This window comes from Bradysia coprophila, chromosome II (assembly GCF_014529535.1).
Source record: "Bradysia coprophila strain Holo2 chromosome II, BU_Bcop_v1, whole genome shotgun sequence".
In the NCBI taxonomy this organism is placed as follows: domain Eukaryota; kingdom Metazoa; phylum Arthropoda; class Insecta; order Diptera; family Sciaridae; genus Bradysia; species Bradysia coprophila.
Window position 1 is genome coordinate 3175812 of NC_050735.1, and position 27799 is coordinate 3203610.

General features: G+C 34.8%; 3 protein-coding genes across 7 annotated transcripts in view; 2 read left to right on the forward strand and 1 right to left on the reverse strand.

The window, feature by feature from the left end:
• LOC119066502 overlaps positions 1 to 27799 on the forward strand; it is a 204219-nt gene that overhangs the window by 128482 nt on the left and 47938 nt on the right. For all 3 annotated transcript variants that reach the window (XM_037169016.1, XM_037169024.1, XM_037169032.1), the window contains exons 5-9: positions 7176 to 7376; positions 7441 to 7548; positions 22963 to 23103; positions 23719 to 23871; positions 23972 to 24102. In XM_037169016.1, coding sequence (XP_037024911.1) covers positions 7176 to 7376; positions 7441 to 7548; positions 22963 to 23103; positions 23719 to 23871; positions 23972 to 24102 — 734 coding nt within the window. The remainder of the gene's footprint in view (positions 1 to 7175; positions 7377 to 7440; positions 7549 to 22962; positions 23104 to 23718; positions 23872 to 23971; positions 24103 to 27799) is intronic.
• Positions 172 to 1490, forward strand: LOC119067022 (odorant receptor 94b-like). Its single transcript, XM_037169753.1, has 4 exons — positions 172 to 908; positions 971 to 1070; positions 1125 to 1388; positions 1440 to 1490. Exons 1-4 carry the CDS (start codon positions 172 to 174, stop codon positions 1488 to 1490), a joined length of 1152 nt encoding a protein of 383 aa, XP_037025648.1.
• On the reverse strand, positions 11000 to 11890 carry LOC119067240. Of its 3 annotated transcripts, none has more exons than XM_037170107.1 (4): positions 11780 to 11890; positions 11486 to 11725; positions 11239 to 11435; positions 11000 to 11176 (listed from the first exon to the last, which is right to left on the reverse strand). In XM_037170107.1, the coding sequence occupies exons 2-4, from the start codon at positions 11689 to 11691 to the stop codon at positions 11067 to 11069; spliced, it is 513 nt and encodes a 170-aa protein (XP_037026002.1). In that variant the 5' UTR covers positions 11692 to 11725; positions 11780 to 11890; the 3' UTR covers positions 11000 to 11066. The 3 variants fall into 3 exon arrangements, with proteins under 3 accessions (XP_037026002.1, XP_037026008.1, XP_037026018.1); XM_037170113.1 differs by having other exon boundaries at positions 11486 to 11715; positions 11780 to 11867; XM_037170123.1 differs by having other exon boundaries at positions 11798 to 11859.

Below are 27799 nucleotides of genomic sequence, written 5' to 3' on the forward strand. Positions count from 1 at the left end.
AAAAAAATTTTATTCATGCGGTGGTTTTTAAGACACGTCAGCTTAATATCTATGCACTGAGGTTTAGACACGTCATCTCAATAAGTATCAATGTACTTTAGCATCCTTAGTTTCCAACACATCAGTTTAGTATTTGTTTCACTTTCAAATGTGTACGACTAATATCTAAGGATGCATTTAATTCAAATTCATAAGATTATCTCACTGATTATTTCTTTCTTCTATCTCATTGCCAGACACCATCGCGGAGATAAGCCTACGGTCAAAGAATTCAGAATTAAGTTGTTGTATTCCTTTTATTATCCACTTTTTGTCCTGTCATTAGTGGTTGGAGCAATTACAAATGATAAAGAGGATCAGAATATATTCTTGTCGGAAGTGGCAATCGGTTCTTCAGTGCTTTTAATAAAACTCTGGTTTTTAATATGGAAACAGAATCAAATTCTTGATTTATTGAATCGAGTTTGTGTCTTTTCGATTCAAAATGACGACGCCTACAATCTTTTTAACAACAAACTTAGAGGATTCCTGAAACTTGTGTTTGTCTTTGCGATAACTGTAGCTGTTGCTGGTTCTTCAGGGACTATAGTTATGTCGTTTGTTGGAAACGGGAAAACTTTATTTTTGGAAGTTGGATTTCCCATGGATTGGAGGAACAATGAAATTGCATTCTGGATGGCATCAATTTTTGTCTTTACTGAAGTTCTATTGTCGTTACTGGTCATGATTTTCACAATAATGATTTGGTATTTGCTTTTGATTTGTTCTCTGAGATATGAGGTGCTAGGAACGCAGTTGAGGAGCATGGGAAAAAATAGAGAAAAGGACAAGATGACAGAGAACAAAACCCTCAACAATTTCTTTGTAAACTTAAAAGATTCAGTCAAGGTTCATCTACACTTGAGGGGGTATCCAAATGTGTTTAATATGATCCAGTGTCGAGTTTATAAATGTAAATATGTTTCCACAGATTGACGAATGACGTGGGATTCTTTTTCTCAGACATTTTTTTCATTCAGTTTGGCACTAGTGGTCTATGCATTTGTGGATCAATTTATTGTTTGGCATTTGTATGAATTGAATTGATCGATTCGCGACCATTTTTAATGGCTTAGTCATTTTAGGGGGTCGGTGAGAGTTTGGTCGAGCGTTTCGTACATGTTTTAGTGTTTTTTTACCTAACTGCTGATATCTTTATGATTACGTACGTTGGGAATGAGATAATGTTGTCAAGCAATCGTCTATCCTACAGCTTATTCGAATCGGAGTGGTATAACCAGCCCCAATTTACGAAAAAGTGCATCATCATTTTTGGTGAATATTTGAAGCAGCCGCAGGCGATTGTGATTGGCAAATTGTATCCATTAACTTTGGAAACGTTTACAAGGGTTTGCTTGCAGTTGATTGGTTTGTAAATGTTTCAATGCCATCTTTTTCAGATTATAAATTCAGCCTGCAGTATGTTCAACATTTTGAAAAATATTAAGTAATTGGTTCAAATGGGGGTTGAATGTCAAATATTTAGCAGACACCGACGCAGATTGTGTACAATTTGTTTTGAATAAATTTGTTGTTGTTAATCATAATTTTTATCATTATGATGCAACAAACATCCTGTGCGTATGTGCAATATTCACTCTTGAATCACAAAGTTCGAACCAACGTTTAACAATCACACAAGCGACCACATTCTACATATTTTTGGGTAAATGTTTTTCAGTCGTTTCAGTAGTTATATACCTCGTTTGAAGCAAAATACACGCCTCGAACACATTTTATTGCTCGCAACTGCGAACTGCAAGATGCAGTACTGGCATTAAAATGTTTCAAGCCAACACTCACAATTAGATGAAAGTCATTTCCTTCATTTGATTCCTCTTATTCACTTGGAACAGATTTCGCATACATATATTAACGGAAGAAGGGGAGCAAAGTTCTCGAAAAAAGTGCCTCAAATTCTTCCAAATCGGGCATTCCTCTATGTATAGGAACTGATGAGATGAGTTTTTTTTTAATTTTCTGCTTTATATTGTGGACATCAAGTGATCAGTTTACAACTGTGGATCACTTTTAAGGGACCTCGCTGGCAGCACTGACACGAATTTCCATTAATTTACCTCAGTGCTGCCAGCGAGACTGCCCCTGTATGGTACAAGCGGTGTGTTTTGTTGACTCGAAGAAGAAGAAGAAAATTCCATCACTTGTAGCTATCAGCTATCACACAATGCATTTTAGTAACGCACTTCAAGCATGAGTACTGAAACTGGGCAGTGTACTGTACAAACGTACACTGTAAAAATATTTTAATATAAAATAGAGTACTTTCTCCAGCTGACCACTTCGATCACTCATGCTAGAAGTGTGTTTATTTTACCCAAAAACTAAAACGAAGGTTTATCAGCTGTGAGCGTTGTGGTGAAACATCATCTAACATGTTAATCGATTTCATTTGAAAAACGTTTACAAACTTGTTATCTGTTCTGTTTCTCTAAAGCAACAATTTCTGTAAATTTCAAAGAATTATTGTTCAACGTTTAGTAACAATCCAGCTACGTCGAACCTACCGCCATTATGATTCTTTTCCTAAAAGGGAATTCATGTGAAACCTACAGATAGAACCATATTGTAGTGAGTGAATTATATAAGTTGGACCAAAACATTATAATCCGTATGTACCGTATGTACTTCAACGTATCTGATAGTAAATTACGTTCTTGTTTGGAGATTTTTATTTTGCCGAGAGGTAGGTTAATCCCTCTTAGCAAAATAACAATCTTCAAATGATTACGTAAGGTATTTTACTTGCGAAAATGAAAATTATCGCAAGTGCCAACGGTGTGCTCCTTGCTCAAATTTCATTTTTGCAGGGTGCTGCAAGTCAAATACTTTCTTTTACCCTATACAAAGGATATCAATGTGTATTGCAAAATTCACCCTATACTTCAGATGATTTTAACTAAAAAATTGAAGCTCTGCTATTATATCCTTTCAAATTTAAAGCATACAATGTGTATTGATGTATAATAAATGAGTAGATTAGGATATTGTCAGTTGAGTGGATATATCTGCTTTCAGTTTAATGTGTGAATAAATAAAGCCTCTATTTTGCCATACCATGCTGTGTATGTGTTGTGTAATCTCTCTCAAGGTTATGTAAATAAAACGACACATTTTGTAAAAAGCGTTGTGTCGGCGGAAAAGGGTAGCTTTTGTTTTTCTATTATGACTTGACGGAGAAAAAATACAACGCAGAAAAATTAATAATAATTCTTATGGAAAAATGACCGGCCCAAGTTCATGTTCATTGTATAATCTGGATTTATTACACTCATTTCAGAGTGTTAAGCATACACAATAAATAACCATGTCGTCGACTTTTTTTTATGCTACTTAAATCATCTGCGACAGTTAAATTAGATTTATGTTTGTCGTTGTTGTTTAAGAAAGTTATTCATTTTGGACATCAAAAATTCCGCTGGAAAAAGAATGTTTCTGTTTATGTTGTACGAGATTAAAGAGTAAGCGTTCAATTTTGTGAGTAAGTATGTAACTGCTTTCTTGCTGGTTACATTGGCTTATACCTCGTTTACTTATTGTTGTGAGAGATCACAGTCACAGTCACAGAGAACGGACGTGTTTATGCGTTGCTCTCTAAAAGTGTTTCTTTTGTGTGGCTGTGTGTGAATTCATTTTCGATTTTGTCTAATTTCTGTGCCAACTTTTACGGCTTTGGTGTTTTTATTTTGCTGTAATGGTTAAATGGTGAAATTATTTTAAAGGTTTTATTAACGAAGTCAAAGTGTTGTTCTCGTAGGTCATTTTCTCTTTGATCAATAAAGTTGTTCTCGCCTCATTGTGCGATATCAACAATTGTGTTATTTCCTTTGTTATTTAACATGTGCTTCGTGGCGTCGGTGTACGGATTAACAATCGACTCTACCAGAAGCTAATGCTAAATTACGTGCTCGATTAATGTACGAAAATGACACATTGCCGTATGGCATCTGGCAGTCAATTTTAGTGCAGGTAAGGTACAAACGCCTCGGGTTCTCATTTGACACCCCAAAACCACATAGCAAATTTTTACAAATTTGCTGTGGTACAATCCCAAGATACAGAAACTATCTTGTACTCCAAAATGACCGCGAGGTTTAACAGATCTATTGATTGATACGTTGTATGGATGTCAAGGGATATGACGAAATACGAATCATTCAAACGCTACAACCTGCAACGCCAGAACGAGTTCAGTCACATGGTGGCATGGCGATTTATACGAAGAGGCAACTCAGGGCCTGTGGTGATTAGACACTTGCTATTACCTAAAACTAATAGCCGTAACCGTAACAAAGTCGGAAATATCAAAAAACCCAACATTCGCTTTCTCCATAAAAGAAACCATATCGACATAATGTCAATAGTAGAAAGAGCTACAACATGACAATGTTGATAGCGCCATCTTTGGGAAAATGTACAGGTCAATTAGTGATGGTTGTGGTATTCGCATACCACCCACGGCTTGGAGAATTCACAACGTATGGGACGTTAACACACGGTCGATTTGTGAACAATCTAAGTCGGGAGAGATATGATGTAAAATCACAGTCCATATGATCAAGAGACTTGTACAATAGCACAACAGGCCCATCTGAGGCTTAGGTGCTGGGCTTACACCCTCCCATCTAATCTAATCTAATCTAATCTATTGTTGTGAATTAAGCTTGATTTCCACTTACCAAAAAAGTACTCTTTGTGAGAGACAAAATTGAATTTATTCAATATTTTTGCTTTGTTTACTTGACAGTTCGCTCTCTAACGGAGTACTTTTTTGCAATGAGCGTCAACAAAAGGTATGGTCGAATGTCAAACTTTGTATGGAGCGGTGGACATAGCGATTTCATATAAACAAACTCACCTCTCATGATCGCCATGTCATCCGGTTTGTATGAACAGACCATACCTGGTTTATACTTTCATTGCTTTTTTGTTGAGTGGAAACAAAGGCTCTATACCAGTCAAAAGTTGACAGTTTATGAAACGTCGGATTCGTTCCTTATACATCCGCCTCTTATACAATGCCAACAAAAAATCTCTATTCACTGAGCCTGATCATTGTAAAATTCGCACTTATTTTACTTAATACTAAATACAAATTCAAAAACCAGTGTTCTTACGCTTTGAACAGCTTTGTAAGCAGTGCTTTCTGTTAAAGTATGGTTTCCACCTAAGGCTCTACGGTTAGCGTGATATTTATTTGATCTTTCATCGACGTTTTTTTTTATTTTGTATTTAGTTTGCAACTAAATATTGTAAACACAAATTTTACACCTACGAACGTCCAACGGGAGAGGATTATCAAAGATTTCACCATAAAGCGTGCGAAGAACTATCGTCTTTTGGTCTGACGATCATTTTTCACGTAATCGATGATAACATAATTAACCAGAATTTATACAGACTAGTCACCTCGGACAAGTCATACCGTTACATCAACCCTTTTTACCCCTACAACAACGACAACAACAGCACCGTGCAAAGCAAATGGCTCAATAAGAAAGACTTTCGTAAAACGTTCTTTTACACGGACTTTGACGATTTTAAAACATCAGTTCAGTGTCATTTGTCGATCTAAGGATCGCATGAAAGCGATCGTGGTACAGGAAAATTGCTGAGAAAGGCCTACAAATTAAATAAACAAACCTTGTTACCCATCATCCTTCGAACGTAACTAGAGCGATAAGACTATGAAGTCATGTGCCAATCGCATACAAAATCCAACATTTTCCAAAGTCTAATCGCTCAGCCGATATTGGTCCTATTGAAAAACTAATTACCTTGCCAGACTCCTGAGATCACAAGCTACACACTGGCATGTTGTTTGATCGAAATCCATCGCGTAAAAAATTTCATTTTTCTAAATGTGGCAGTTGTCAAACACATGCGACTTATACTCGATATACGGAATATATGAAGATATACTTGTTATACTGGATATACTCAGATTTTGTTGATTTTGTTTTGTAGAGAACAGACTAAAACTGAAGAAACGAACCAAAATTCTTCAACAGGACCATTGGGATCCAAGGTGCAGGAGTCTATGAATATAAATTACACCCACTTAATCTAATCTGTCTGTCATTAGGTTCCGTCTTGGATTTAGTTTACTGATAGCGTCTCTTTGTGGTACATGTAATTGTTCGTTGGTAATGTCATTCATACGAAATGTCTGTTGACGGTGTGTGTTGTCTTTAAAACCTACGATCACATATGTTTCCCACAAATATTTATACCAAACCTGATTCCAATTGAAATTCGAAGGGTTTGTGCCCAAGCGAGGTTTCTCAGGCAGGAGCGGTTCATTTTCGAAACGTCAAATAAGGGACCTAATACACTGTATGAAAATGAACTCAAATGAACACTGACATAAATTGAAAAAATTTATTCGCAAAAAATGAAGGGCTACTTGCTACTATAGATTATTCAGGTCCCTAGTCAAACAAGCGCTCCTTTACTTTACTCTGTCGTGGCGTCAGGCGTCTTACTAAAAAAACGGAAATTCTACTTAGAAGAGACTTTAATTCAGAAATTTTAAGTGAAAAATGCAAGCGCACATCGAGACTTGCCCGATTAGCTCATATGGCTGGTGCCTGCTTACACATTCCCTGGTACGTTTTGTTTCATTTTCAACACTTTCACAATCGAGCCTCAACGAGGTAATAAATTGCAGAATCTTGATTTTTATTTGTTAGACGAAATTCATGTGGGAGCAGTTACTAACCACCATAACTCCCAAATCAGGTGTATTTAGCTCTTCCGCATGTGTGCTAGATAACATCCATATAAGCATCATTTCTTATACGCGTTTTATAGTTGATCAAGGACTAAACTTACGTGACAAACACCCAATGGAAGAATATAATTAAATTTAATATAAGTCTGCGGTCTTACGTCACAAGAAAAGCTGAAAATGTCCGAGACCATTAGATCATTCTGATGTAAGACTATAGTGTTGCTCTTAGCATTAAAATAGATGAGAACTTACTTTCTTAATTGGTGACTATCACCTATTGCTTTCACTAACCACCTGTCCCTGTTTCATCCATCAACATTAATCTTCTTCCACAAATATTCCGCTTGCGAAAACGCTAATGACAATGAACCTCTTTATGTTTCAGGAAACGATGGAAGAAACTGGATCTGAAAGTGCATCAGGCGATCACGAAAAAACAATGAAACGTCGACGATACAATCGAAAACGAATATCAGTCGTAAATCCTGACGAAAATTTTTATTTCTATTGGTTAATGGTGCTGACATTTTGTATTTTATATAATTTATGGACATTAATTGTGCGACAAAGTTTTCCGGAATTGCAGGTATTGTGGAAGTCGATCGATTTCAAACTTCTTTCACAAACATTTTGTTTTCATCGTCCTTTAGGCTCAAATACCGAATTTCTGGTTATTCTGTGATTGCCTTACTGATATAATATTTCTTCTGGATATTGTTGTTCAACTAAGAACTGGTTATTTGGAACAAGGACTTATGGTAAGTTCGAAATTGTTTATAAATTTGCTTTCCTATCCAATATCGACCTAATCTCACCAATGTCAATGTTGATTTATGGTTTTCTTCTCTCTCCCGAATAAATGCGGCAAATCATCCAGATTGATCTGAAACAATTTATTTTGTTTTTCATTTGAAAGCAACAAAGAAAAAACTTTTCTTTTCGTTTAATAACAACACTTATGTGATGGTGCGCGTAAATTGTGCAAGATATCTGTAACATTCATTTTGGAGAGGACCTGGCTGGCAGCACTGAGGGATGTTTAAATAAATTTACCACAATGATGCCGGCCCCTTTCAAGTGTCTGGTCTTTATAGAAGTTTAGACTATAGACTAGAGCATTTTGAATTTCTAAGTGTCATTATTCTCCAATGGAGGCGAATAGTAACGGCCATTGACAGTTACCGGTACCAGGCTTTTATATTGCTAGACCAAACCTGTTTTAAATTCAAATTCGAAAGTTTCGCTAATGAAAAAGAAAATTTTGCGCCCCTTAAACCGCTGCGTCCTTGACAAATTTCCGTGCGAAGTAGCGGCACTGGCCTTTGTCATTTACCACTGTAGAAAAAAGGAATAATGTCAGTCTCTTCGCGAGTTTCATTCCTCAGGTTCCCGCTGCCACGAAATAAGTAGTACAACTCTGGTGGTTCGTGGATAAACTCTTCTTGATGACCATAACTTTTGTCAAATTGTGAATATTAGGGATTCAGAACTTTCATAGCAATGGAGAATGGAAGAATTTAGGAAGAGTCTCAAAACGACAATTGTTATTGTTATTGAGAAACTCTATCGAACTCTAGTGAATGACTGAATCGACCAGCTTTATCCGCGTTTATTGGACGCAACAATGTTTGCACCCTTTCAGAAAGAGCACGTATGGTTTATGTTCTCTTATATACAAAACGTACGGATAAAACTAAAGAAGTAAATGATTTTCCATTAAACTTTAAACGATATTTTAAACAGAAGAAGTAACAGATTTATTCGTAATGTGGCTTCAAGTTTGTCATTCATGTAAGTTTAATTGAACCGATATACTGTGCTACATCAAGCCGTCATGTCTTGTGTTTTTTTTTAAGTTCTAGTGTTCACGTAATAATTAAGCTGGCATCACTGCCGAAAGTTTATTCACCACACTGTGGTCTCATTACATTTGGTTCGGTTAGATTTACGATTATTCAATTCTACAGCCATCAATTGGCAGTGAATTTAATAATCGTGATAAGACCACAGTGTGGTGAATAAACTTTCGGCAGTGATGCCAGCTTCATTATTACCTGAACATCTAAATAAACGCCTTGAGTTATAATTCCTCAGAAGAAAGTACAGTTGTCATATTTAGTCACAGATCAAAAGTCATGTATATTAAATGTTTCTACCTATTTTTGTAGCAATTTATTGACTTCGTTGAGTTTGATACATCCGTAAGTCATGAAGATATTTGCCATATTTTACTTCTAAGTCAACGTCATAAAGTCCGAATTTATCAATATATTGTACCTGACCATCTTGTGTTCAAGAGCGAATCCAATTCCTTGAAGAAAAAACTATAGACGTGTACGGTCTCTTAACGCAACATTAATTTATTGCTCTTTAAGTTGGTGCCAGAATTAACACCCTCTTTGTTTTTCATGGATCGTATGTCGTGTTACGAAATAGTAGTCGGCCAAAGTAGTTCCAATAAACAAGAGGCTTAAGAATGAAAGTGTCGGAACGAACATAATGTTGAAAAAAAAAATTGTTTTTATGAAAGCAACGTGAACGACGAAAATGTTCTCAAAATACATTTTTGGTGCTTGGGCCTCTACAGAAATATTGTAAATTAACCCTTAAATGGACTATTTACATTGGGGATAAACGAAATGCTAGTATGTGCTTGAAATATATATAAAAAAAATCTTTATTGCAAAGTGTTATTGGGTTGGGTGTAGAGTGTAGACTGTAGAGTAGAGTGTGTATTAGGAGATGAATGTAAAGAAGCATTATTGTATGCCATGTGGATATGTGTGTGCATGCATGGTATAGCTTCTTCTTGTGTAAGCCATTTATTGTATTATAAAAAGGTTAACCGGGTGTTGAAAATGAAAAGTTTTTCTTATTTACGACAAGTTGTGAACGTTGAAACGGATATTACATTAAGAGGGGTGATGTGAAAGGTCGTTTCGAATGGATATGAAAGGACGTCTCTTCCACATATCGATTTATATTTGTCATTGGGAGAAAGAGTTTGCAGCATATTAAACTGGAATAGAAAAATGCATTTGAATGAAATGAAAGTTTCAAGTTGTTTACACACTGACAAACTCCTGATTTCTGATATATGATTTGCGTTGCATGTTTTCGATGTGATTCTTTTTCTACGACAGATTGTGATCTTTTACACTTCCTACGTAAATATCGAGCGAAATGTCACTACGATTTATCTACTAGAGGTGTTGCTATTATGGACATTTCAGAACAATGACGGAAGGCACTGGAAAGTTAAAAAATAATAACACAAAGGTGCAAAAAATTATTTTAAAAATTTCATGTGTCCACCATTTTTAAAAATCTAGAAAAATTATGTGAAATGTTCATAATAGCAGTCAATGGTCAAAATACCGAGTTAGTACGTAAAGTCCAAGCATTATAATTTGATCGATTCTACTCATTTAATTCATTTTTAAATAATTGTAGTTTTCGAAGAAATCATTTCGAAAACATTACAGTATAAAAGCTTAGACACGTGCATTTGAACGGATTACCCGCAGGTATACCGCGAGTAAACAGCTCTAATGCGCATGTGTAAGCTTTTATGCTGTAATGTTTTCGAAATGATTTCTTTAAAAACTACAATTATTTAAAAATGAATAGAATCGATCAAATTATAATGCTTCGACTTTATTGCCGAATTTTTCTACCCCTAATCCCAAAAAGTCGGACAAAAAATCACAGATGTTACCATTCAAACATTTTTTGAGAAGTTTTGAAATTTTTACATCAACACAATAGAGAGAAATAAATGACAATCAAAATTCACATTTTCGTCCTTAACTCCACTATAACTACATTTTGGAGTTTCATACTTTCTACTAAAAGTTGTTCCAGGCCAAGTCCTTTCGAATGATTTGTCATAAGCTTAAGTTTCTTTGGGCGCCCTTTTTCATGTTAACCCTGCTGGGTACTTTACTTTATTCGAAGAATTGCTCATATCAGTTTATCACGACTAAGTTAGTGAAGAGCAATCTACTCTACACTCTGTTTTTAGAAAAGTAGCCTCATCTCTTGGTGCCAAAAGATATAAAGTTTCGATAGCAACTGAAGTTTTTCGGATTGATGAGTTCCCTCCGAGAAAACTCGAAAGTTCAAAATCCTTCAGATACCACGGTGGTCCAAGGATATACCGAACAGCCAGTCGTAAGTTTTATTGAAATAAAATATAAAAGCAATAAAAAAATGTTCGAATCAAATTTAATGAACAAAAAATGGCATCAAACTATTCTTAGCTGTGGGTGATTGATCAGTTCTTGTTACTACCATTCGCTACAGCTTCCTGTAGAAACAATTCTAACTTTTCATAAATTTCCACAACTTCTCGCGTATACGGTCCTACAAAAAAGTCAGCTGCAACTGAAATACAGATATATTTTTTTAGGTAAGAGTTTTTGATTATTTTTTTTAATTTTGCTTACTATTCAAATCGGGCCCATACGGATTAACTTTAAAGGCATCATTTCCAGCTCTCAAAGCTTCTATCACAGCAGTGCTGCAATTATTTTCGGCGACAAAGTAGTCTTTTTTCTGCTGTAATTCCCAGAATTCGCGTACAGCTTTCATGTCTAAACCAATTCTTGCTTTGTACACGGAACTTGGCTCTCTACCCATACCTCTGAATCATAAAATTAGCAAACAGTTTGTTTTTGCTGTTCAAATATTTACGTTTCATGTAGGTCATCTGCATAAGACATGGCCTTGGATGGAACACTATCCACCCCTGGATTATCAACGCTTGGCCAAAAGCTGATATACAACTCAGGCTTCACTACATGCAACGCAACATGTCCAGTATCTTTTTCCCCTGCAGGACTCCAAAACAAGATTTCGATATCGACTTCTTGTAAATCTTTAGTTTTTCGTTGGTCCATTATTAATACGATGGAAGCACTCAGCTGCAGGTTTCTTAAATTAAATTCAGAATTTCAAAAACTCTTATTAAAAAATATTTAAATTTACCGAAATTGTCTGCGTTACTTTATTGTTAGATATTTGTCCGGTTCTATCCAATGTGACGAACTGCTAATGCAAAACTGAAATAATGTCCAAGCTCTATCTGCATAATGGACATAATTCTGATAACCTTTCTTCCACCACGCCTAACCTAATCTTCAAATTGTCGATATTAGAATTCGGAACATTTATTTCCAAAAACGCTTATTTTGTGCCCAGTACGAAATTTATTTTTGCAGATAGGCCAACCATCGTGAATTTATGTGTGCAAAATAATTTTCAAATAGAAAATTTATTTAAAATGAAAAAACATTGATGTATCTTATCGCACCACGCATGTCTTAAAATACATTTTTCCGTTCATTTAGGTTATCTCAAATATTTCTACACTGATAGAAAAGTTAAAGCGATGGACGTAGTGGACGTGTAAATTGGCTGGCAGACAGCTATTTTCGGATCATACTTCGGGTACGGTAGTACACGTGTGGGGCGTCAGTAAACGTTCCGTACGTTTGCTCTGGTATCCGAAATAAAATGGAATTTTGTTGAATTTCGATATTTTTTTTATTTTTCGTGTTTTTATTCAATTATATCGTAATTGATCTCGGAGCGGCGCTTGCTATTAACACATACTACATTGATAGTCGCATTGTGAAATGTTGGTAGAAGAAGGTAAACGTGGTAAACGCTTACGTTTACTTGCATGGCACATGACACACACACACATTATGAAACTTTGAAAATATATTTTTTTATATCTAGGACCAAAAACTTTTTCTCCGTCCAATATGAAATAGTTATTTGCATTTGGATTGAAACCACGAAATTACAGTGTGCGTGTGAATTCGTATACCGAGAGAATAATTTTTTGCATGAGTATGTATGTGTCGTCGAGACGAAGTCGAGACGCAACATACATACGTAGGCAAAAATAATTCGCGTGGGATACGAATTCACACACATTCTGTGATTGAGTGGTTTCAATCCAGTGATGCACAAAATTTTACACTAGTCACACCATGAAATACACAAACAACAAAACCAAATAAAAGGAATTTAACACATTGTTACACATCGCTCAAGGTTAAACTTAAATGTATAGAAGAAGTATAAGAATAAAGACGAAACCGAAAATACGCGATACAAAGCCGAACGAGTCGATCGTTCGATGTGCATCACACTACTCGTTGATACGGAGAGTAAGCTCCGCCTTCGTATCAAATTTCTCTCTTTGACGAATAACATAAAAAAACTCCACCATTAAGCAAAACATCGTCTGAATCCCTAGACCTGTTTGCAAGGTCTGCTGAGAGAGAACTAAAAAAGTGTGGTTTCCGATAACTTTTGACGCGTGATATTCAGTGTTTTCATGGTTTGGCGAGTGTAAAATACTATTCGTACCACGGACTAAAAGTCTTGTTTAGCGTATTTGATTCCAGAACTGGCCTTCACCTCGTTCTGGAAAACTGTCACACGCTAAAAAAGATAGTTTAGTCCTAGGTACGAAATGTACTATTTTATTCTAATTAGAATTATGGTATGACAATGACCTAATATCGAACATCGTAATTGTAATTCCTTCTTCGTTTTTGCGTAATAGTTCGATATTTCATCAATATGAGATTAATTGAACTCAGGGAATAAAATGTTTTGAAATTTAAATGACTGAAAATCATTTAATATTTCTGTTTTTAGTGAATCCTAAAATTCTGATACATTCATCTCATGTAAGGGGCTTGACATAGTTAATCATATAAAATCCCACATCAACCTCTAAAGAGGAATAAATGACGCAGTTCCGATTTTTCCAACTTCCAAAAAATCTGATATCGCTGTTGTTGACGCTTTCTGCGAGAGTACGCAAAAAATGTTGATCAAGAAAATTTTGACTGTAAAACTTTTCAACACAAATTTTACCAAAAACATCTGCAGCTGTTGAGGAACACACTTCTAAGAAACTTAATCTTCCACATTCAGACGCAGATCTTTTTTGTAAAAATTTTCCGTCATTTTTTTCAGAATTGGTGCAAAAAATCATTCAAAAATGGTTCTGAAAAATTGGATGTGTTTAAAAATCTGTAAAAATTATGTGAAATGTCCATAAGAGCAATCAATGGTCAAAATACCGAGTTAGTTCTGTATCTCCAACATATGAAAAAAAAATCGTCAAATTTTTCTCTGATTTTTTTACTCTCAAATAGGAGCCCAAAAAATCGGAAAAAATCACAGATGCTACCCTCCACTATAACTCCATTTTGGAGTTTCATACTCTACTAAAAGTAGTTTTAGGCCAAAACCTTTCGAATGATGTATAAGAGTAGTTCCTTTAAAGGTACTTTTTACATGCTAACATGCTAGCATTTCAAAGCTATGCTTTGATCCATCCCATAACGTGTTTCTGGACCTGATTGACCACAATTTGGGGAGCTCAATGTCAATGTACCCGACTGGACATTGAAAAGTCTTGGACTTTTCTGACATGCATTTTTTCGAGTTAAATTATTCGGAAGACGTGGAGATGGAGAATATTATCATTTTCCATGAGTAGTTCTTCCTTATGTTTCTCATTGATGTAGAAAGAAATTTTAAAATTTATGTTGTATGTTTTGATGGATGTAGATCGGATCAGATAAGGTCAACTTGAAATACCGGAAACCTTTTTTGACCAGAGCCTGAATTTAACTGAAACGTGATTCGACCTGAAATATAAAAATCTGATCTGATCCGGACTTTTTTTTTGGCGAATTACACCAGAAAAAAATCCAAGTTTCACTAAGGGAATCAGGTCAGGTTTAATAATAAAAAAAACCAAACCTGGAAAAATGAAATAATGTTAGTTTCAGGCTGTCGCTGTAGTATAAATGAAAAATATATTTGAGCCTTCATATGAGAGCCATTTTCTGCGAACGGTAAATCATTCAGTTTTAATTATTTCTTGACTGAAAGTCAGGGTCTTACACCAGAAAATACCAAAAAATGTGGGTAACAAAAAGGTTCACTGTGATTGAAAATGTATGAAATGCTATGAAAAACGTTAAATGTAGGTAACAGTTTTTCGTTGAAAGCACGATAACTTGAATAATTTTTAGCCAATTTGGATGATTCTTTTTTTTTTTAATACGTGGAATTAAATCCCGAGGCTAAGTTCGAAAATGGGCTCCGTAGGACTATAAATCTGGAAGCTATCCGAGAAAAACGGGATTTTACACTGTTGGTCATAGTCTCAATTAAAAAAGATTAATTTGGTGAAATTTGATTTGGTTTGGTAGTGTGGGTAAATCATATAAGTTTGTTTTCGATGTGCATGAAACGTAGGAAGAATAATTTCATCATTCGATGCCCAGCTTTTAACGTGTAAACATCTCTTGCTAGTGATCTACTAACATCTTGATAGTTGACTAACAACTTGATAGTCAACTATCAATTTGTTAGTCATTTATCAAATAGGTAGTTTTTTCCCTTTACAACCACATCTTACGCCAGCAAAATGTCTGAGTGTGCAAATTGCGGCCAGAGCGAAGCGAGGGCCATAATTCACACGATTCGTGATATTTTATTTACGATTGAAGGTTTTGTGAATGGGGAATTTTTTCGATGGATTATTTTTTCTCGGTCTGCCAATAAATTTCACCTTTTACAAATATTTTAAATCCATTTATCATCATAAAGCCGAAATTGGTACCAATTTGCCGAAAATATTGGTAAACCGAGTTAATTTTAACGATCAACCAAAAACTAATAAAGTTCATTTATTACCATGTGAAAGTATATTAAGTACCGGTGGACTTCCTTTTTTGTGTAAAAGTGTAAGAGAAGAACATCTATCGCACTTTTTTAATTTGTGAAAAAGTCCTCGTTCCATATTCACAAAACATACTTCGCATTTACTCTGATGCAACAACAAGGCATTCAAACAGAAAAATAGACAGCTCATACGATAGGGAAGTTTACGGCCAGAGCGAAGCGAGTCATATTTTATTTATGATTTACGGTTGATTGAAAATTGAAAATTTCTAAAAAAATTTGAGAACTCAAAAAGTGGTCAAAAATTATTCCACCTCACGCTCGATGGTTTCCAAAGAATTTTTTTGTCAAATTTTACTGTCATTTGCGTGGAGTCATTAATGTAGTAAATAGCTGAAAAAATAAACTGGAATCAGTTATGCTTCTGAAGCTTAACAAAAAAAAGAAAGAAAATGCAATGAAATTGATCAAAAATACATTTAGAAAAGTGTCAGTCAAGGGACCTGACCCGCCCAAAAGGTGGGACCGTGTTCTTTAATAATGAAATGAAAATACTAAATTTTACATTTATTAGAAGTTAATTAAAGCAAAATATCTTGATATTACAACACAACGCAACAATATCTGCGGGATGACTAATTACTGATGTATTGCATGATTTATTTCGAATAGTAAATATAATCTTTTACCACGAAGCATTTCTAGATAGATATTCACCACAATAATATAGGTCGCGACTATATGTCATACAAAATGAACCCAATATAGCATACTTGAAACACACCCACCAATAAACCAATATCAATTTCCACATATTATTGACGCTCACTGATTCAACGGAACGTCAAGTGAAGGGAGTAAAAGCTTCACATAATAATACATTGGATGGGTTCTATTATATACTTATATAGTTGTTGTTTGACTATTTACAAATAAAAATTACTTCCACCGCAACGAGATGTAATGTGGAAGCGAAAGAAAAGACCGTAAAACGTATACATTACAGAATAATAAACAACATAAATACATTCTATGTATGGATATGGTTGTGTAACTGGTCAACAATATTTGAACGTTTATTGCTATTTTTATTATGTATACATTCGGTATGTGGGTATTCCGGAATTTAAGGGTGATTTTTGTGGTTTTCCTTGTCGAAAGTATTTTTATTGGTATGTAGAACTCAATACTGCCGAAGCGTATTAGGCTTTTGAGTATACATAATAAGCCGCGCTACCATACTGGTTGGGAGCGCACACATTCTAAACATTTTTATCTGCTAGTGCGAAAAACAGATAGATAATGTTCACATTATCTATCTGATTTTAGGGAGGGAAAGTGATTTTTCGCACACATAGATAACTGTGCTTTGACTGTACCTAACTGCGTCCAAATTGTTATTTTGGCAGTGGGATTATATCCCTTGTCTTCGGCTCGGGCTATAAACTTCCTACTAGCTAAAATAAAAATTTGGAAACAGGTAGGTAATGTACTACTATTCTATTCATAATACATACCATCTGATGCATGTCATGGTCGTGTGCAAAAAATTGTATCAATAATATCTTCAACCGATATATATGATGTTCACATGTAGCCAATTTATTGATTTTAAGCGTGCAACATAAATAAGTTATTTTTATGGTTCCTGATTATGTTGTTTTGTTGTTTGATGGATATGTGGTATAAAACCGCACATAAATTTATGGTATATTCGGAAAAATACCGCACCGGTAGCGTATGGAAACGTATAAATGTTTAACAGAAATGAAAACTTTACAAAATTTACATGAAAAATATTTTGTATTCATGTTCATAGATTTGTGTAGGGTTTTTGTTGCATATAAACCTATAGGCTGTTTCACAACAGCCATTGTATAATAAACAATCAAATCGAAAGCTTCACTTTGTATTGTACAGTGATCGTGTTAGCTCGAAAACACACGAGTGTTGAGAACGACAAAACTGCGGTTTCCATTGTAATTAAGTAAGTGATCAGTAGTAAGTCGACAGCTGCCGAATACAGTACTACTTCTCAACCCAATGACGAAAAGTGAAACTTCTCTTGCCTTTCTCGAGAAAAACGTTGTAAAACTCGGTGATAAATGTTTTTTTTATGCCCAAAATGTGTATTGTCACACTCTAAAAAAGCCTTCATGCAATTCGGTGAACGAATTCGATACTAACCCTACACTCGTGTTTGTGTAATATACACTCGAGTTAATAATGCTGGTCATATTCACCGGTATCATAATATACTTTTATTTATTCGTTTATTGATCAATAAACAGGCCTTTCGACCCAATAATATATCAATCATTTACAAATCTTAAACAGAAATCTTTAAAGAAAATTCAAATCTCATAACCATTTTCCATTCCAGTCATTACTGATCCAATACCATATTCATTCCAATGCTCATGACCGAATTCTTGAACGACCGAAATGAATCATCAAAAATGTCACAACCGGAAAAGTACTTGTCGTGATGATCTTGCATTCTATTTAGCGGCTCATTCTGTTCGGCATTACTTGAATATGTTGTTGTGTAAAAAATCGGTCTATTCATCCCAAGATTCCTTCTCGTCAGTCTGCCATGATCGTGATACGTAATCAACTGGTTCAAGGTCGTGTCCATGTGGCGGTGAATGATTTTATAAAGAACGATTTCATCATTTATCAATCGTCTTCCCTTCAGTGACATCATTTTCAAATGTTCTAGGCGTCTAGTATAATCAGGTTTAGGCAAATTGAATTTATAGAAAAACATTCTAGTGTACTTTCGCTGCACCTGTTCAACCACATCGATATACTTCTTATACATAGGATTCCATACCACATTGCAATTCAGCGAATGAAAGTTTGCTATCAATGATGACCCCTAGATCGCGTTTTGAGTTGACTCTGGGAACAGTATCATTACCAATCCTATACTGGTATTCAAGTTTGTTCTTATCGGCTTTACGAGTTATTGACATTACAGCACATTTCTTAACGTTGAGGCCCAACTTATTTTCCGTACACCAAGCTTGCAGACGATCCATCTCCAATTGAAACACATAGCAGTCACCACTAGACACAATTTTCCTAAGCAATTTCAAGTCATCAGCGAATGCAAAAGTGTTGCTAAGAACTGAAAGTAGATCATTTACGTATAGCAAGAATAAAAACGGTCCTAAAATAGAACCCTGAGGTACTCCTGAGGTCGGGGTAATGCGTCGAGATCTTATACTAACTACTATGTTCCTATTTTCAATAACGACGTTGACATCACACACATCTAAAGCATAATTTAATTTTCAAATATATGTTCAGTTCAAGGCTTCAAAAAACATGTTGGTGCTAAGATACCAGAAATCGTAAAATGTTTTTCTCTTATTTTTAACGGAAGAAAATTTCTTCAACAAATGATATCCAGTCAGGTGTGTAAGCACAGTGAGTCACTGTTATTCGGTGTGCTGAAAGCTATTTATCGTGCATTCAACAAAAGCTTTATTACAATTTCATACAATTTCAATTTGCTTAAACTCAGATGCACACACGTCCCCGTGGAGAGGTATATTTAAAGCTGCCGGCAACAAGGTTGTTATTAGTATATAAACATTGTTATGACACAGTTTCCAACAATTTCAATTTTCCTTCAACAATGAAATGCAAAATTGCTGCACAATTAAAAGTAAATTAAGCGGGAGTGCATTAACGTTTAAATTGTGTAAAAAAACAGGGATTATTTTTTGAAAAATGATTGCCAATATCTTCCTAAATTTTCGGATTTTTTTTTGGAAAATACAATTATTAAACGTAAAGCTTTTGCAGAATCAGCAACAGCTGAACATCTCCAGCTGGTCGAAAAAGACAATGCCTTTGTATCGAAAACAATTCAAAGGCAAGCTACATACATACGTTAAGGTACAAGTAGGGTGTGTTTGTTGATCAGCTGATGAAGTTCAGCTGTTGCTGATTCTGCACAAGCTATACGTTTAATAATTGTATGAAAAATTGTGGGAAAAAGTTTTCACAAAAAAGTCCCTGGTGAAAATTCAGAATCGCTCTTGCTATTAAAATGTGAAAGAAAAGTTACTATGCATGCATACAGTGGTTAACGCATGGTAAAGAGGAAAGCTTCTTTGTTACGAGTCAATGTTCGTGAATTCAACCGATATTAAACACCACACCATAATTGGTTATACAAGAAATATTTCCTCATCCCTGATCAACGCTGCAAAAACCACAGACCACTTTGAATAACCGTGCATCATAAACGTTTCCTGAGTGTGTAGCGTGCATTTTTTGTGTAACCGAAGCATAATTGAATCTTCTTCTGGTTTATTTTCTGTGTATCATGACTGTGGCTTAGTTGGTTTAGTGTTTACGCCTTCATGGCAACAATACATCAGAAAGGTTTCGTTGTGCTGTGTTCAAGAACATAATAGTGGACTAAAAGAAACGGTTTCAGAAACAAGAAAAACAATCTGTTTCTGAACAGTTGCACAATACACTGCTCGTAATATGAAAACTGTAAAGTGAGGCAACGCTAATCCATTGTTTGTCGAAGACAAGGAGGATTTTTTTGTTATTTAATTCTTTTGTGTTTTTTAACTTTTCTATTCGGGCGAACAGGCGAAGAGTAAACATTAACTGGCATCATAAAGAAAATCTGGAAAAATTTGCATAAAAATCTGTTCGAGATTTTCTTCACTTTAGCAGGTAGTGTAGTGAACTATAACGTTGCCAACAAATCATGGCTTCATTGTTGTGCTGGATGTTATGTAATCGAAGCGTTTGGCATGTTTTGAATATTCATCAGAGCAGGTAAATGCACAAAGAGAACCCATAAGTACCTTCGTGCATTTCTGCCACTTTACATAATTAATTTGTAGGTTTCGTCTTATCAGATTATTGTTAAAGGTTTAGAATTTGTGTAGTGTCTTAATAGCTATATTTGCATTCTGGGTGTAGTTGAATGGCTTGAATAACAAAAGTTATCCGTAAACTACGTAGTACGTATAACTCTAAATTACCCTCGTTGATTGCTTATTATTTTCTGAAAATGAAGTATGGTTTTGGTCGAGTGGTTAAACTATGGAAAATATTTTTAACCTTCATTTATAAACATCTTAGTGCAAAGGAGATATTATAACCCTCCAACTTTAATCGTTATTAAAATTTAATTTTCTTTTCAAGAGCGATAAGAATTATGAGAAAATTTCAGATATTTTGAGAATAAATTCAATCTAATGCGAAAGGGAGAAATAGTGGAAGTGAATGACAATGTGAACAGTCTCTCATGCGCCTTAATGACACCCCCCGTTGCAGGTTTTCATAAGAATTTAATTTCCAAGACTCGATACGTCGATACCGAATCTTTCTGAGCCTTAAATTGAATACTGACTTATTAACGCAGTTCATTACGGTCATTATATGAAACAACGAAAGCATTTAACATCCTTTTCCATTTTTTTTTTAACAATGCGAGAAGGAGTTAATTATGATCCATAAAAATGTATTTAGCATTTTTATGCGAAACATTTCTCGGCTCATTTCCATCCAAAAACTTTTCCAATTTCAGCGCAGAAAATACATTCAGAACGGAGTTGGCAAACATTTTATTGTTGTTGGAATTAGAATGATTTTGTTTGCACAACGAATGCAATTATAAATGTTTAACAGGGCGAATTGAGTAAACGAGACATCATCAACATTCTCATTAAAATTCTTTATTCATAATATTATATAATCCGTTGTGTCAAAGTCATTAGGGAGAGCTCACTTTCGCTTGGAATTTGATTCAAATATGATTCAATACAATTTGTGGATTGATTTAGATGTAATCCTACGGTGCAACTATTGCTAAAGTTTTATCCGAAGCTATGCATAGTATACTTTGTGTTTAGTATTGAGAAGTGGAATTTCTTAGGAATAGTTTTAAAGTAGTATCAGTCAAAAAATCCTTAAAGGGTAAATGTGACGCAAGTCCTTTATCTTACTTACAAAATAACTGATACATCGCTGAGTATGACGCATTCTGTTCCTGTACGCAAAAGTTTCATCAACACTAAATGAAACCAAAAAAATTTAGAAAGAAAATTTTACAAAAAAAATTGCGTCACAAGTGGCAATATTGGGAGTCATCGGAGCCAAGTGAGGGGGAAGTCAAAAAGTTACTGTATACATGCTCCGCCGTCCTCAAACAAAAATTTGTAAAACCTTATTTGTAGTGAACTTGCGTCACGCCCGCTTACAAACGTGCGGGTATGATTAACTCGACATTGCCTCGTTAGGACAAATCTTTTTTCATCTTTTTTTGCAACCATCATAGGCTTGTTCCAAGGTCATCTCGAAATGTCCAATTTCATCCACAGAAGGCAACTTAACCTCAACTTTCAGGTTTAAAAATAAATTTGTTGACGTTAAGGATATGTTCTGCTATGTGTCTGTGGATGAAATCGTTGTCGTTCGTGTTTAAATGTAATTGGAACACACCTATTGCGTACTCTCGATTGCGCCCGAACAAACCCCACAGTGACAGAACAACGAAATCGTGTCTTAAAACCAGTTATGGGCGACTATCATCTGTTATTAATAAAGACTTCAGAAATAAATAACAAACTCTGACTAATCCGCTGTTATTATAGCAAAATGCATGTTCAAAAAATGAAGTAAAAGATTTGAAATCAATTTTTTGAAAATAATAAGATCAGATCAGATATAAAGATAGAGAACGATAGAAACTCGTATTTGTTAGCCAATATGGGCAGACATATTTACGTCGGAAGACATTACGGAAACTCTTTTAAACCTACCTAGCAGAGTCGGACCTTGAGCTGCCGTTCTCATTTCTCTGCCGAAATAGTATATGCAAAGTTACATTTTGGGCCGCAAATATTTCGATTTAAGAAGTTTACTAAAGAAATGAAATGTTTGATCTTTTGTTGCGCTGGCAAGAATACGTCAAAATATCATCCTCCAATTTCCTAATTATTATTTGTTATACCTCCATTTAAACGAAGCTACTTCTTACAATAAGTTACATCTGGTGAGTTTCTCGTCGAATGTACGTAATATAACAGAGTGTCCATTCAACGTGCTGTGAACCAATACACATTGAAGATTTCTCCGCTCATAAATCAACATTGACCCTAGCCGACCTTTAATAATCTAAATCTAAAAATCAAATAAACCTTTCATTGGAAATATTATGTTACCATATTTCATTGTACAACTCTATTCGAAGCTTTAAACGAAAAGTTTGACGAAATATTCAACCTTTTTTTTCTCGGTAGAAGCTTATATGTATATGTATAAATGAAATGTGGTTTCCTCCAGAGTGTACATGATGAAGGGTTATTTTCAACGGTTTTATAGTCAAACCTTTATAACTGACGTCTGAAAAATTTGAAAATTTGTTTAAGTTTTCGTTTTGTTTCTCTTTTTTTGCCATACAGGTCTATGACGATAAAAAACTAGCAACCCATTATATGCGCTCAAGAAAATTTTTATTCGATTTAGCAGCATTATTACCGTTAGACCTTCTTCAAATTAAATTAGGAACTCAACCTTTGTTACGATTTCCACGTTTTTTAAAAGTAAGTTCAGTGCTGATGTTTCATTAACTTTTTCTTTAGTTTGCGATTTAGTCCAGGTTCGAATGTCGAGAGTACCGTTCTCGTCTGAAGGTTTTAATAAATTGTCACAATTGGTGGTGGAAGACGAGAAAACTAATTCAAAAAATCTTTCAATTTTAAACTCAAAACTTGTCCAAATGACCAATTAGATACGGCTAAATGGCAATTGAGGAGAGATATGCATGAACCGAAAAAAAAAATGATTTGAAAAATGTTTTTTTGTGACGGTTAGTGCATAACTCTCCTCATTTATTGATCAATATCAACAATCGAAGAACTTTTCGGCGATGAAGTTCTTCGAAAAAGTGAGACTTAGAAACCGGAAAAAATTTTAACTCGCCTATGTCCAGCCGATGCTGATGAACAAGGCGTCGTGGGTGAGACGAACCATACTGACAGATTTTCCAATTTCGCACAAAAAATGGTTTCGTAACTTTAACTCCACAGCGATATATGCCACTGTCGTTACACACATTAAAACCTTTAGACGATCGAGATTACGAACCCAGACTATGATGACATATTTCCAATTCAACTATTTATTCAAATAAATTTTCTTACCTTTCTTTGAACCAGGTTTACAGATCTGTTAAATTTTATTACATTGTTGAGAGTAGAACGGTTTGGCCGAATTTGTGGCGCGTAGTTAATTTAATTCATATTCTACTGATATTGGCACATTGGTTTGGTTGTTTCTATTTTCTGTTATCAGAAGCTGAAGGCTTTCAGGTAAGTGAATTGTTTACTCCCAATATCATTTCAGATTACAAAACTAATTGCCATAATCAACGGCCACATTGTTAATTACCCACTCTGTGTTTGCTTAAAGGGGGACTGGGTGTATCCATATCGTCCAGGTGATTATGCAACGCTGACGAGAAAATATTTGGGTAGTTTGTACTGGTCAACGTTAACGCTAACAACGATTGGAGATCTTCCCACACCAGAAACGAATGCAGAGTAAGTACACCATTCCGTAATTAATGTCAAACTCCATTATGTTTGAGTATTTTATGTGTTCATTATGTATACGCACAGAAGGTTTAAGTGAATGTACAGCAATTTATTTGAAGATCTTTATTGATTGTATAAATAATGTTTTTGGGTGGTATGGAGGAAGTCTCCTTGGCATTGCTTGTTTAAGGGAACATCCATAAATTCTGTTCTACTATTTTCGACCTTACTTGTCTCGAGTGGGGGTGGGGATCTATGGGGATACACATAATTTGCATATTACACTAACAAAGTAGCAACGAGAGTTGTTTAAAAAAATTGGATTTGAATTCCAGTAATGGCCGACTCACACTCTAAGATTTACGTGTCGAGAGTAGACCTACAACCAAAATATCTCAGAAAGATGATAAATAATGTTGATTGAGCTCTTGGTCCTCACAATTCACGTTGAGATGAACAGAGCAGAATTCAAAATCCGACTTTTACCCTTGGAAGAATTTTCTTCTTTGCTCTGTTTTGGTAACTTTCATCCAATTTAACAAGTTCAAGAGGAAATTAAGAATTAAACCTTCTGAGAAGAAACTCCGCTTCAATGTCTCTAAAAAAGGCACCACAAGCTAACTAGAAAATATCATTCTCTATCAAATGAATAATGTAGCCGACAGCTGCTCGATCTTGTTGCTTCTACATACTTAATGTGCTTTATCTTATGAACTTTCGCATACAATTCAATGGGAATGTTTTGTTGAGAATTATAATTGAAATATTTATGAAACAACTCCGTGTAACTTTGCAGAAGAATTAACGAAGCGCTTGCTGTACTTCTGATTCGGAAATTTATTTTCGTTGAACTTCATCCGACAACTTTGGAAGATAAAATTATTATAAAACGAAATGCATAAAAAGTTGTCCCAGTTATATGTTCTGTAAAAGGCATTTATATTGCACGCCATCGTATAGTCATTGTATGCATAGCTATGCTGGAAGAAAGGAGAAACTTTTAACAAAACTTTCCGATAAAACATTACATATTAAACCGATTTTCTAGTTCAGTTTGAAGTGCTTTTTTATTTACCTAGTCTATTTATTGCGAGCGGAAAGGTCAGATAATAAGTTAGTCTGATATGTTTGTGCGCTTGTGCATTTTCATCATATTTTTCTCCGATTTCTAAATTTATTGCCAAGTTGTTTATGCCATCGAATAGGAAGGAGATCTATCTTGACAAACAGACCTTTCAATGTTTTGCGAACAAACGATTCAAGACTATATTGTTCAAGTGACTTCACTGCAGGGAACAACAGACAGAGGAGATGATGGTCAGAACATATTGACCGTGGGCCGATTATACTTGCCGATACCGAAATGAGGAGAGATATGCATGAACCGATTTTTTTTATTTTTTGTGAAATGTCTTTATGTGACGGTTAGTGCATAACTCTTCTCAAATAGCGTTTAGGTGCATATATATGCTGGGTGATTTTCCTTTGATTTTCAAGGATATTCTTAAAATTCAAACGATTTTTTTGAGGATTTTCAACGAATTTGAGGATTTTTCTCACAGGATTTTTTTTGTCTGCTAACGGATTTTTTATGTTTATCTGACACTCGGTTTACATGTGCACAATCCTTAATTTTTCTTTGTTTAATTGCTTTTGTGGTTTATTATGAACTTTAATTGAATTTTCTTTTCGGTACTTAAACTTTAGTGTCCACGTTTGAAATTTATTGTGCAAAAATGGGGACAACATCAATTTTGACATTTAACGTCGGAACGGAATTTCATGAGCTAAAACGACTTATGGTGATTTCAATTCACTTCACAATTTCACGAATAGATTCCATTTTTTTATGTATGACATGACCTATAAAGTGTACCACATGTGCGCCATGTACGTGCCATATCCAGATTTTAAAAAAATGATTTTAATTATAAGTTTTAATTTGAGTTTTTTGTTTCACATATTCGGTTAAATTAAAAAAAAAACGATTTTATCAAAAAGCACATAATGACTTCTGGTTATAACAATCGAAAGCCTATTAAAATCGGACGCATAACACACCATTCAGTCTTTTTCAAATCATAAAATAAATGAATGATTGAAACTCTGAGGCTCACTGCAACGGACAGTTTATTAAATTCAACAGAACGAGGATGTAAAACCTAATCTCTGCTCTTTGCGATATCAGAGTTAGTCGTCTAGGAAATGAATACTCTAACTAAAAGTACAATGTCGTAGAACAATTTATCGACTGCACCTTAAATGCAAATTGTTAGTCAAGATCATCTGTGGAGAATAATTCTTTTGTTTTATTTTTAATTCAAAAATTCAAATTTAAATGATCGATTCTGAGTGTATCGTGATTTGAAAGCCAGTATAGTCTTACATACCGTATTATACAACTTTGAACTGTTTTATTGCATTTGTAAGGTTTATTATCCGTAAACGATTCCAATGCACACGCATAAGCTCGGCTTCGGAGTACAAAATTCGCGCGCAAGCTCAATACTCTAAATAAACATACTAGTCTAGTCGATAAGGAGAAACTTTTACCAAAATCAGTTGCTCAAACAGCACTTAAAATACTTCTAAAAGTATTGTAACAAGAAGAGACATAAATTTTTTTTGTCTCTTCTTGCTAGAAAAAGTTTAGAAGAATTTTAAGTGCTGTTTGAGCAACTGATTTTGGTAAACGTTTGCCCTTATCGACTAGACTATATGAATTCTTCGCAAGGTCGTTATAAGGCCCTATATTTGTTTTCCTTGTTTTTTCAACTCACGATACGCTATAAAATATTCTTAGTCGCTCATATAAAGTTACCATGCCCTGCTTACTGCTACAGAATGGTACTACAGTGAACCGTTTCAAACGTTTTTAACTACACCGCAGGTTCTGAAGTGAATGTGAATTTTAGATAATAGATTATTTTCACACAAATTCTGCTCGAAACAGAGCTTTCGAGCCAGAGAGATGCTAATATGACGACTGGGTCGTTTCGACGTATAGAGGGAATATGTCGAATGATTTTGAAATTGGTTGAGAGAAAATGTATTGAATACTCTATCAAAAACCCACCTGTCATTCGACATATTGCCTCTATCCGTCGACACGACCCAGTCGTCATATTAGCATCTCTCTGGCTCGAAAGCATGGATCTATTTATTCAAATAGGTACTTGACCTAATCAAGATGTTTTCATAGTCAGACGATATTATCCGGAAACCAAACTTTTCTTAAGGTACAAATTTAGCAAAAAAAAACCTTTTTATAGGCGAAGAAACCATGAGAAAAATTTTCCGACCTCTCTCCCCCTAAAAGTCAGACATATCAGCAGAGATGCACTTGATTGATTAATTTTTATTTCATTTCGCCGTCCTAGATATTTATACCAATATTTATTGATTGGTTCTGCATCCCAGTTGCTCAGTGACATGATATTAAATAATAGATAATTGAAACTGTTGAAAAAAAAATTGAAAACAATATCCACACGAAGAATTTTCCGATTGTAATTTATTGTTACTGTCACGACAATTTCCAATTATGAAATTATCAGATTTGTGAATTTATTTACTCGCCAGAACATAATTCCGTGTTAAAATTTTTTTTCAGCAATTATTGTATTACCCGACACGACTGAATCAATGCTGTTTTAAAATGTCAAGTACATGGATGAGGCACGATGTTGTGCACTGCAGCAGA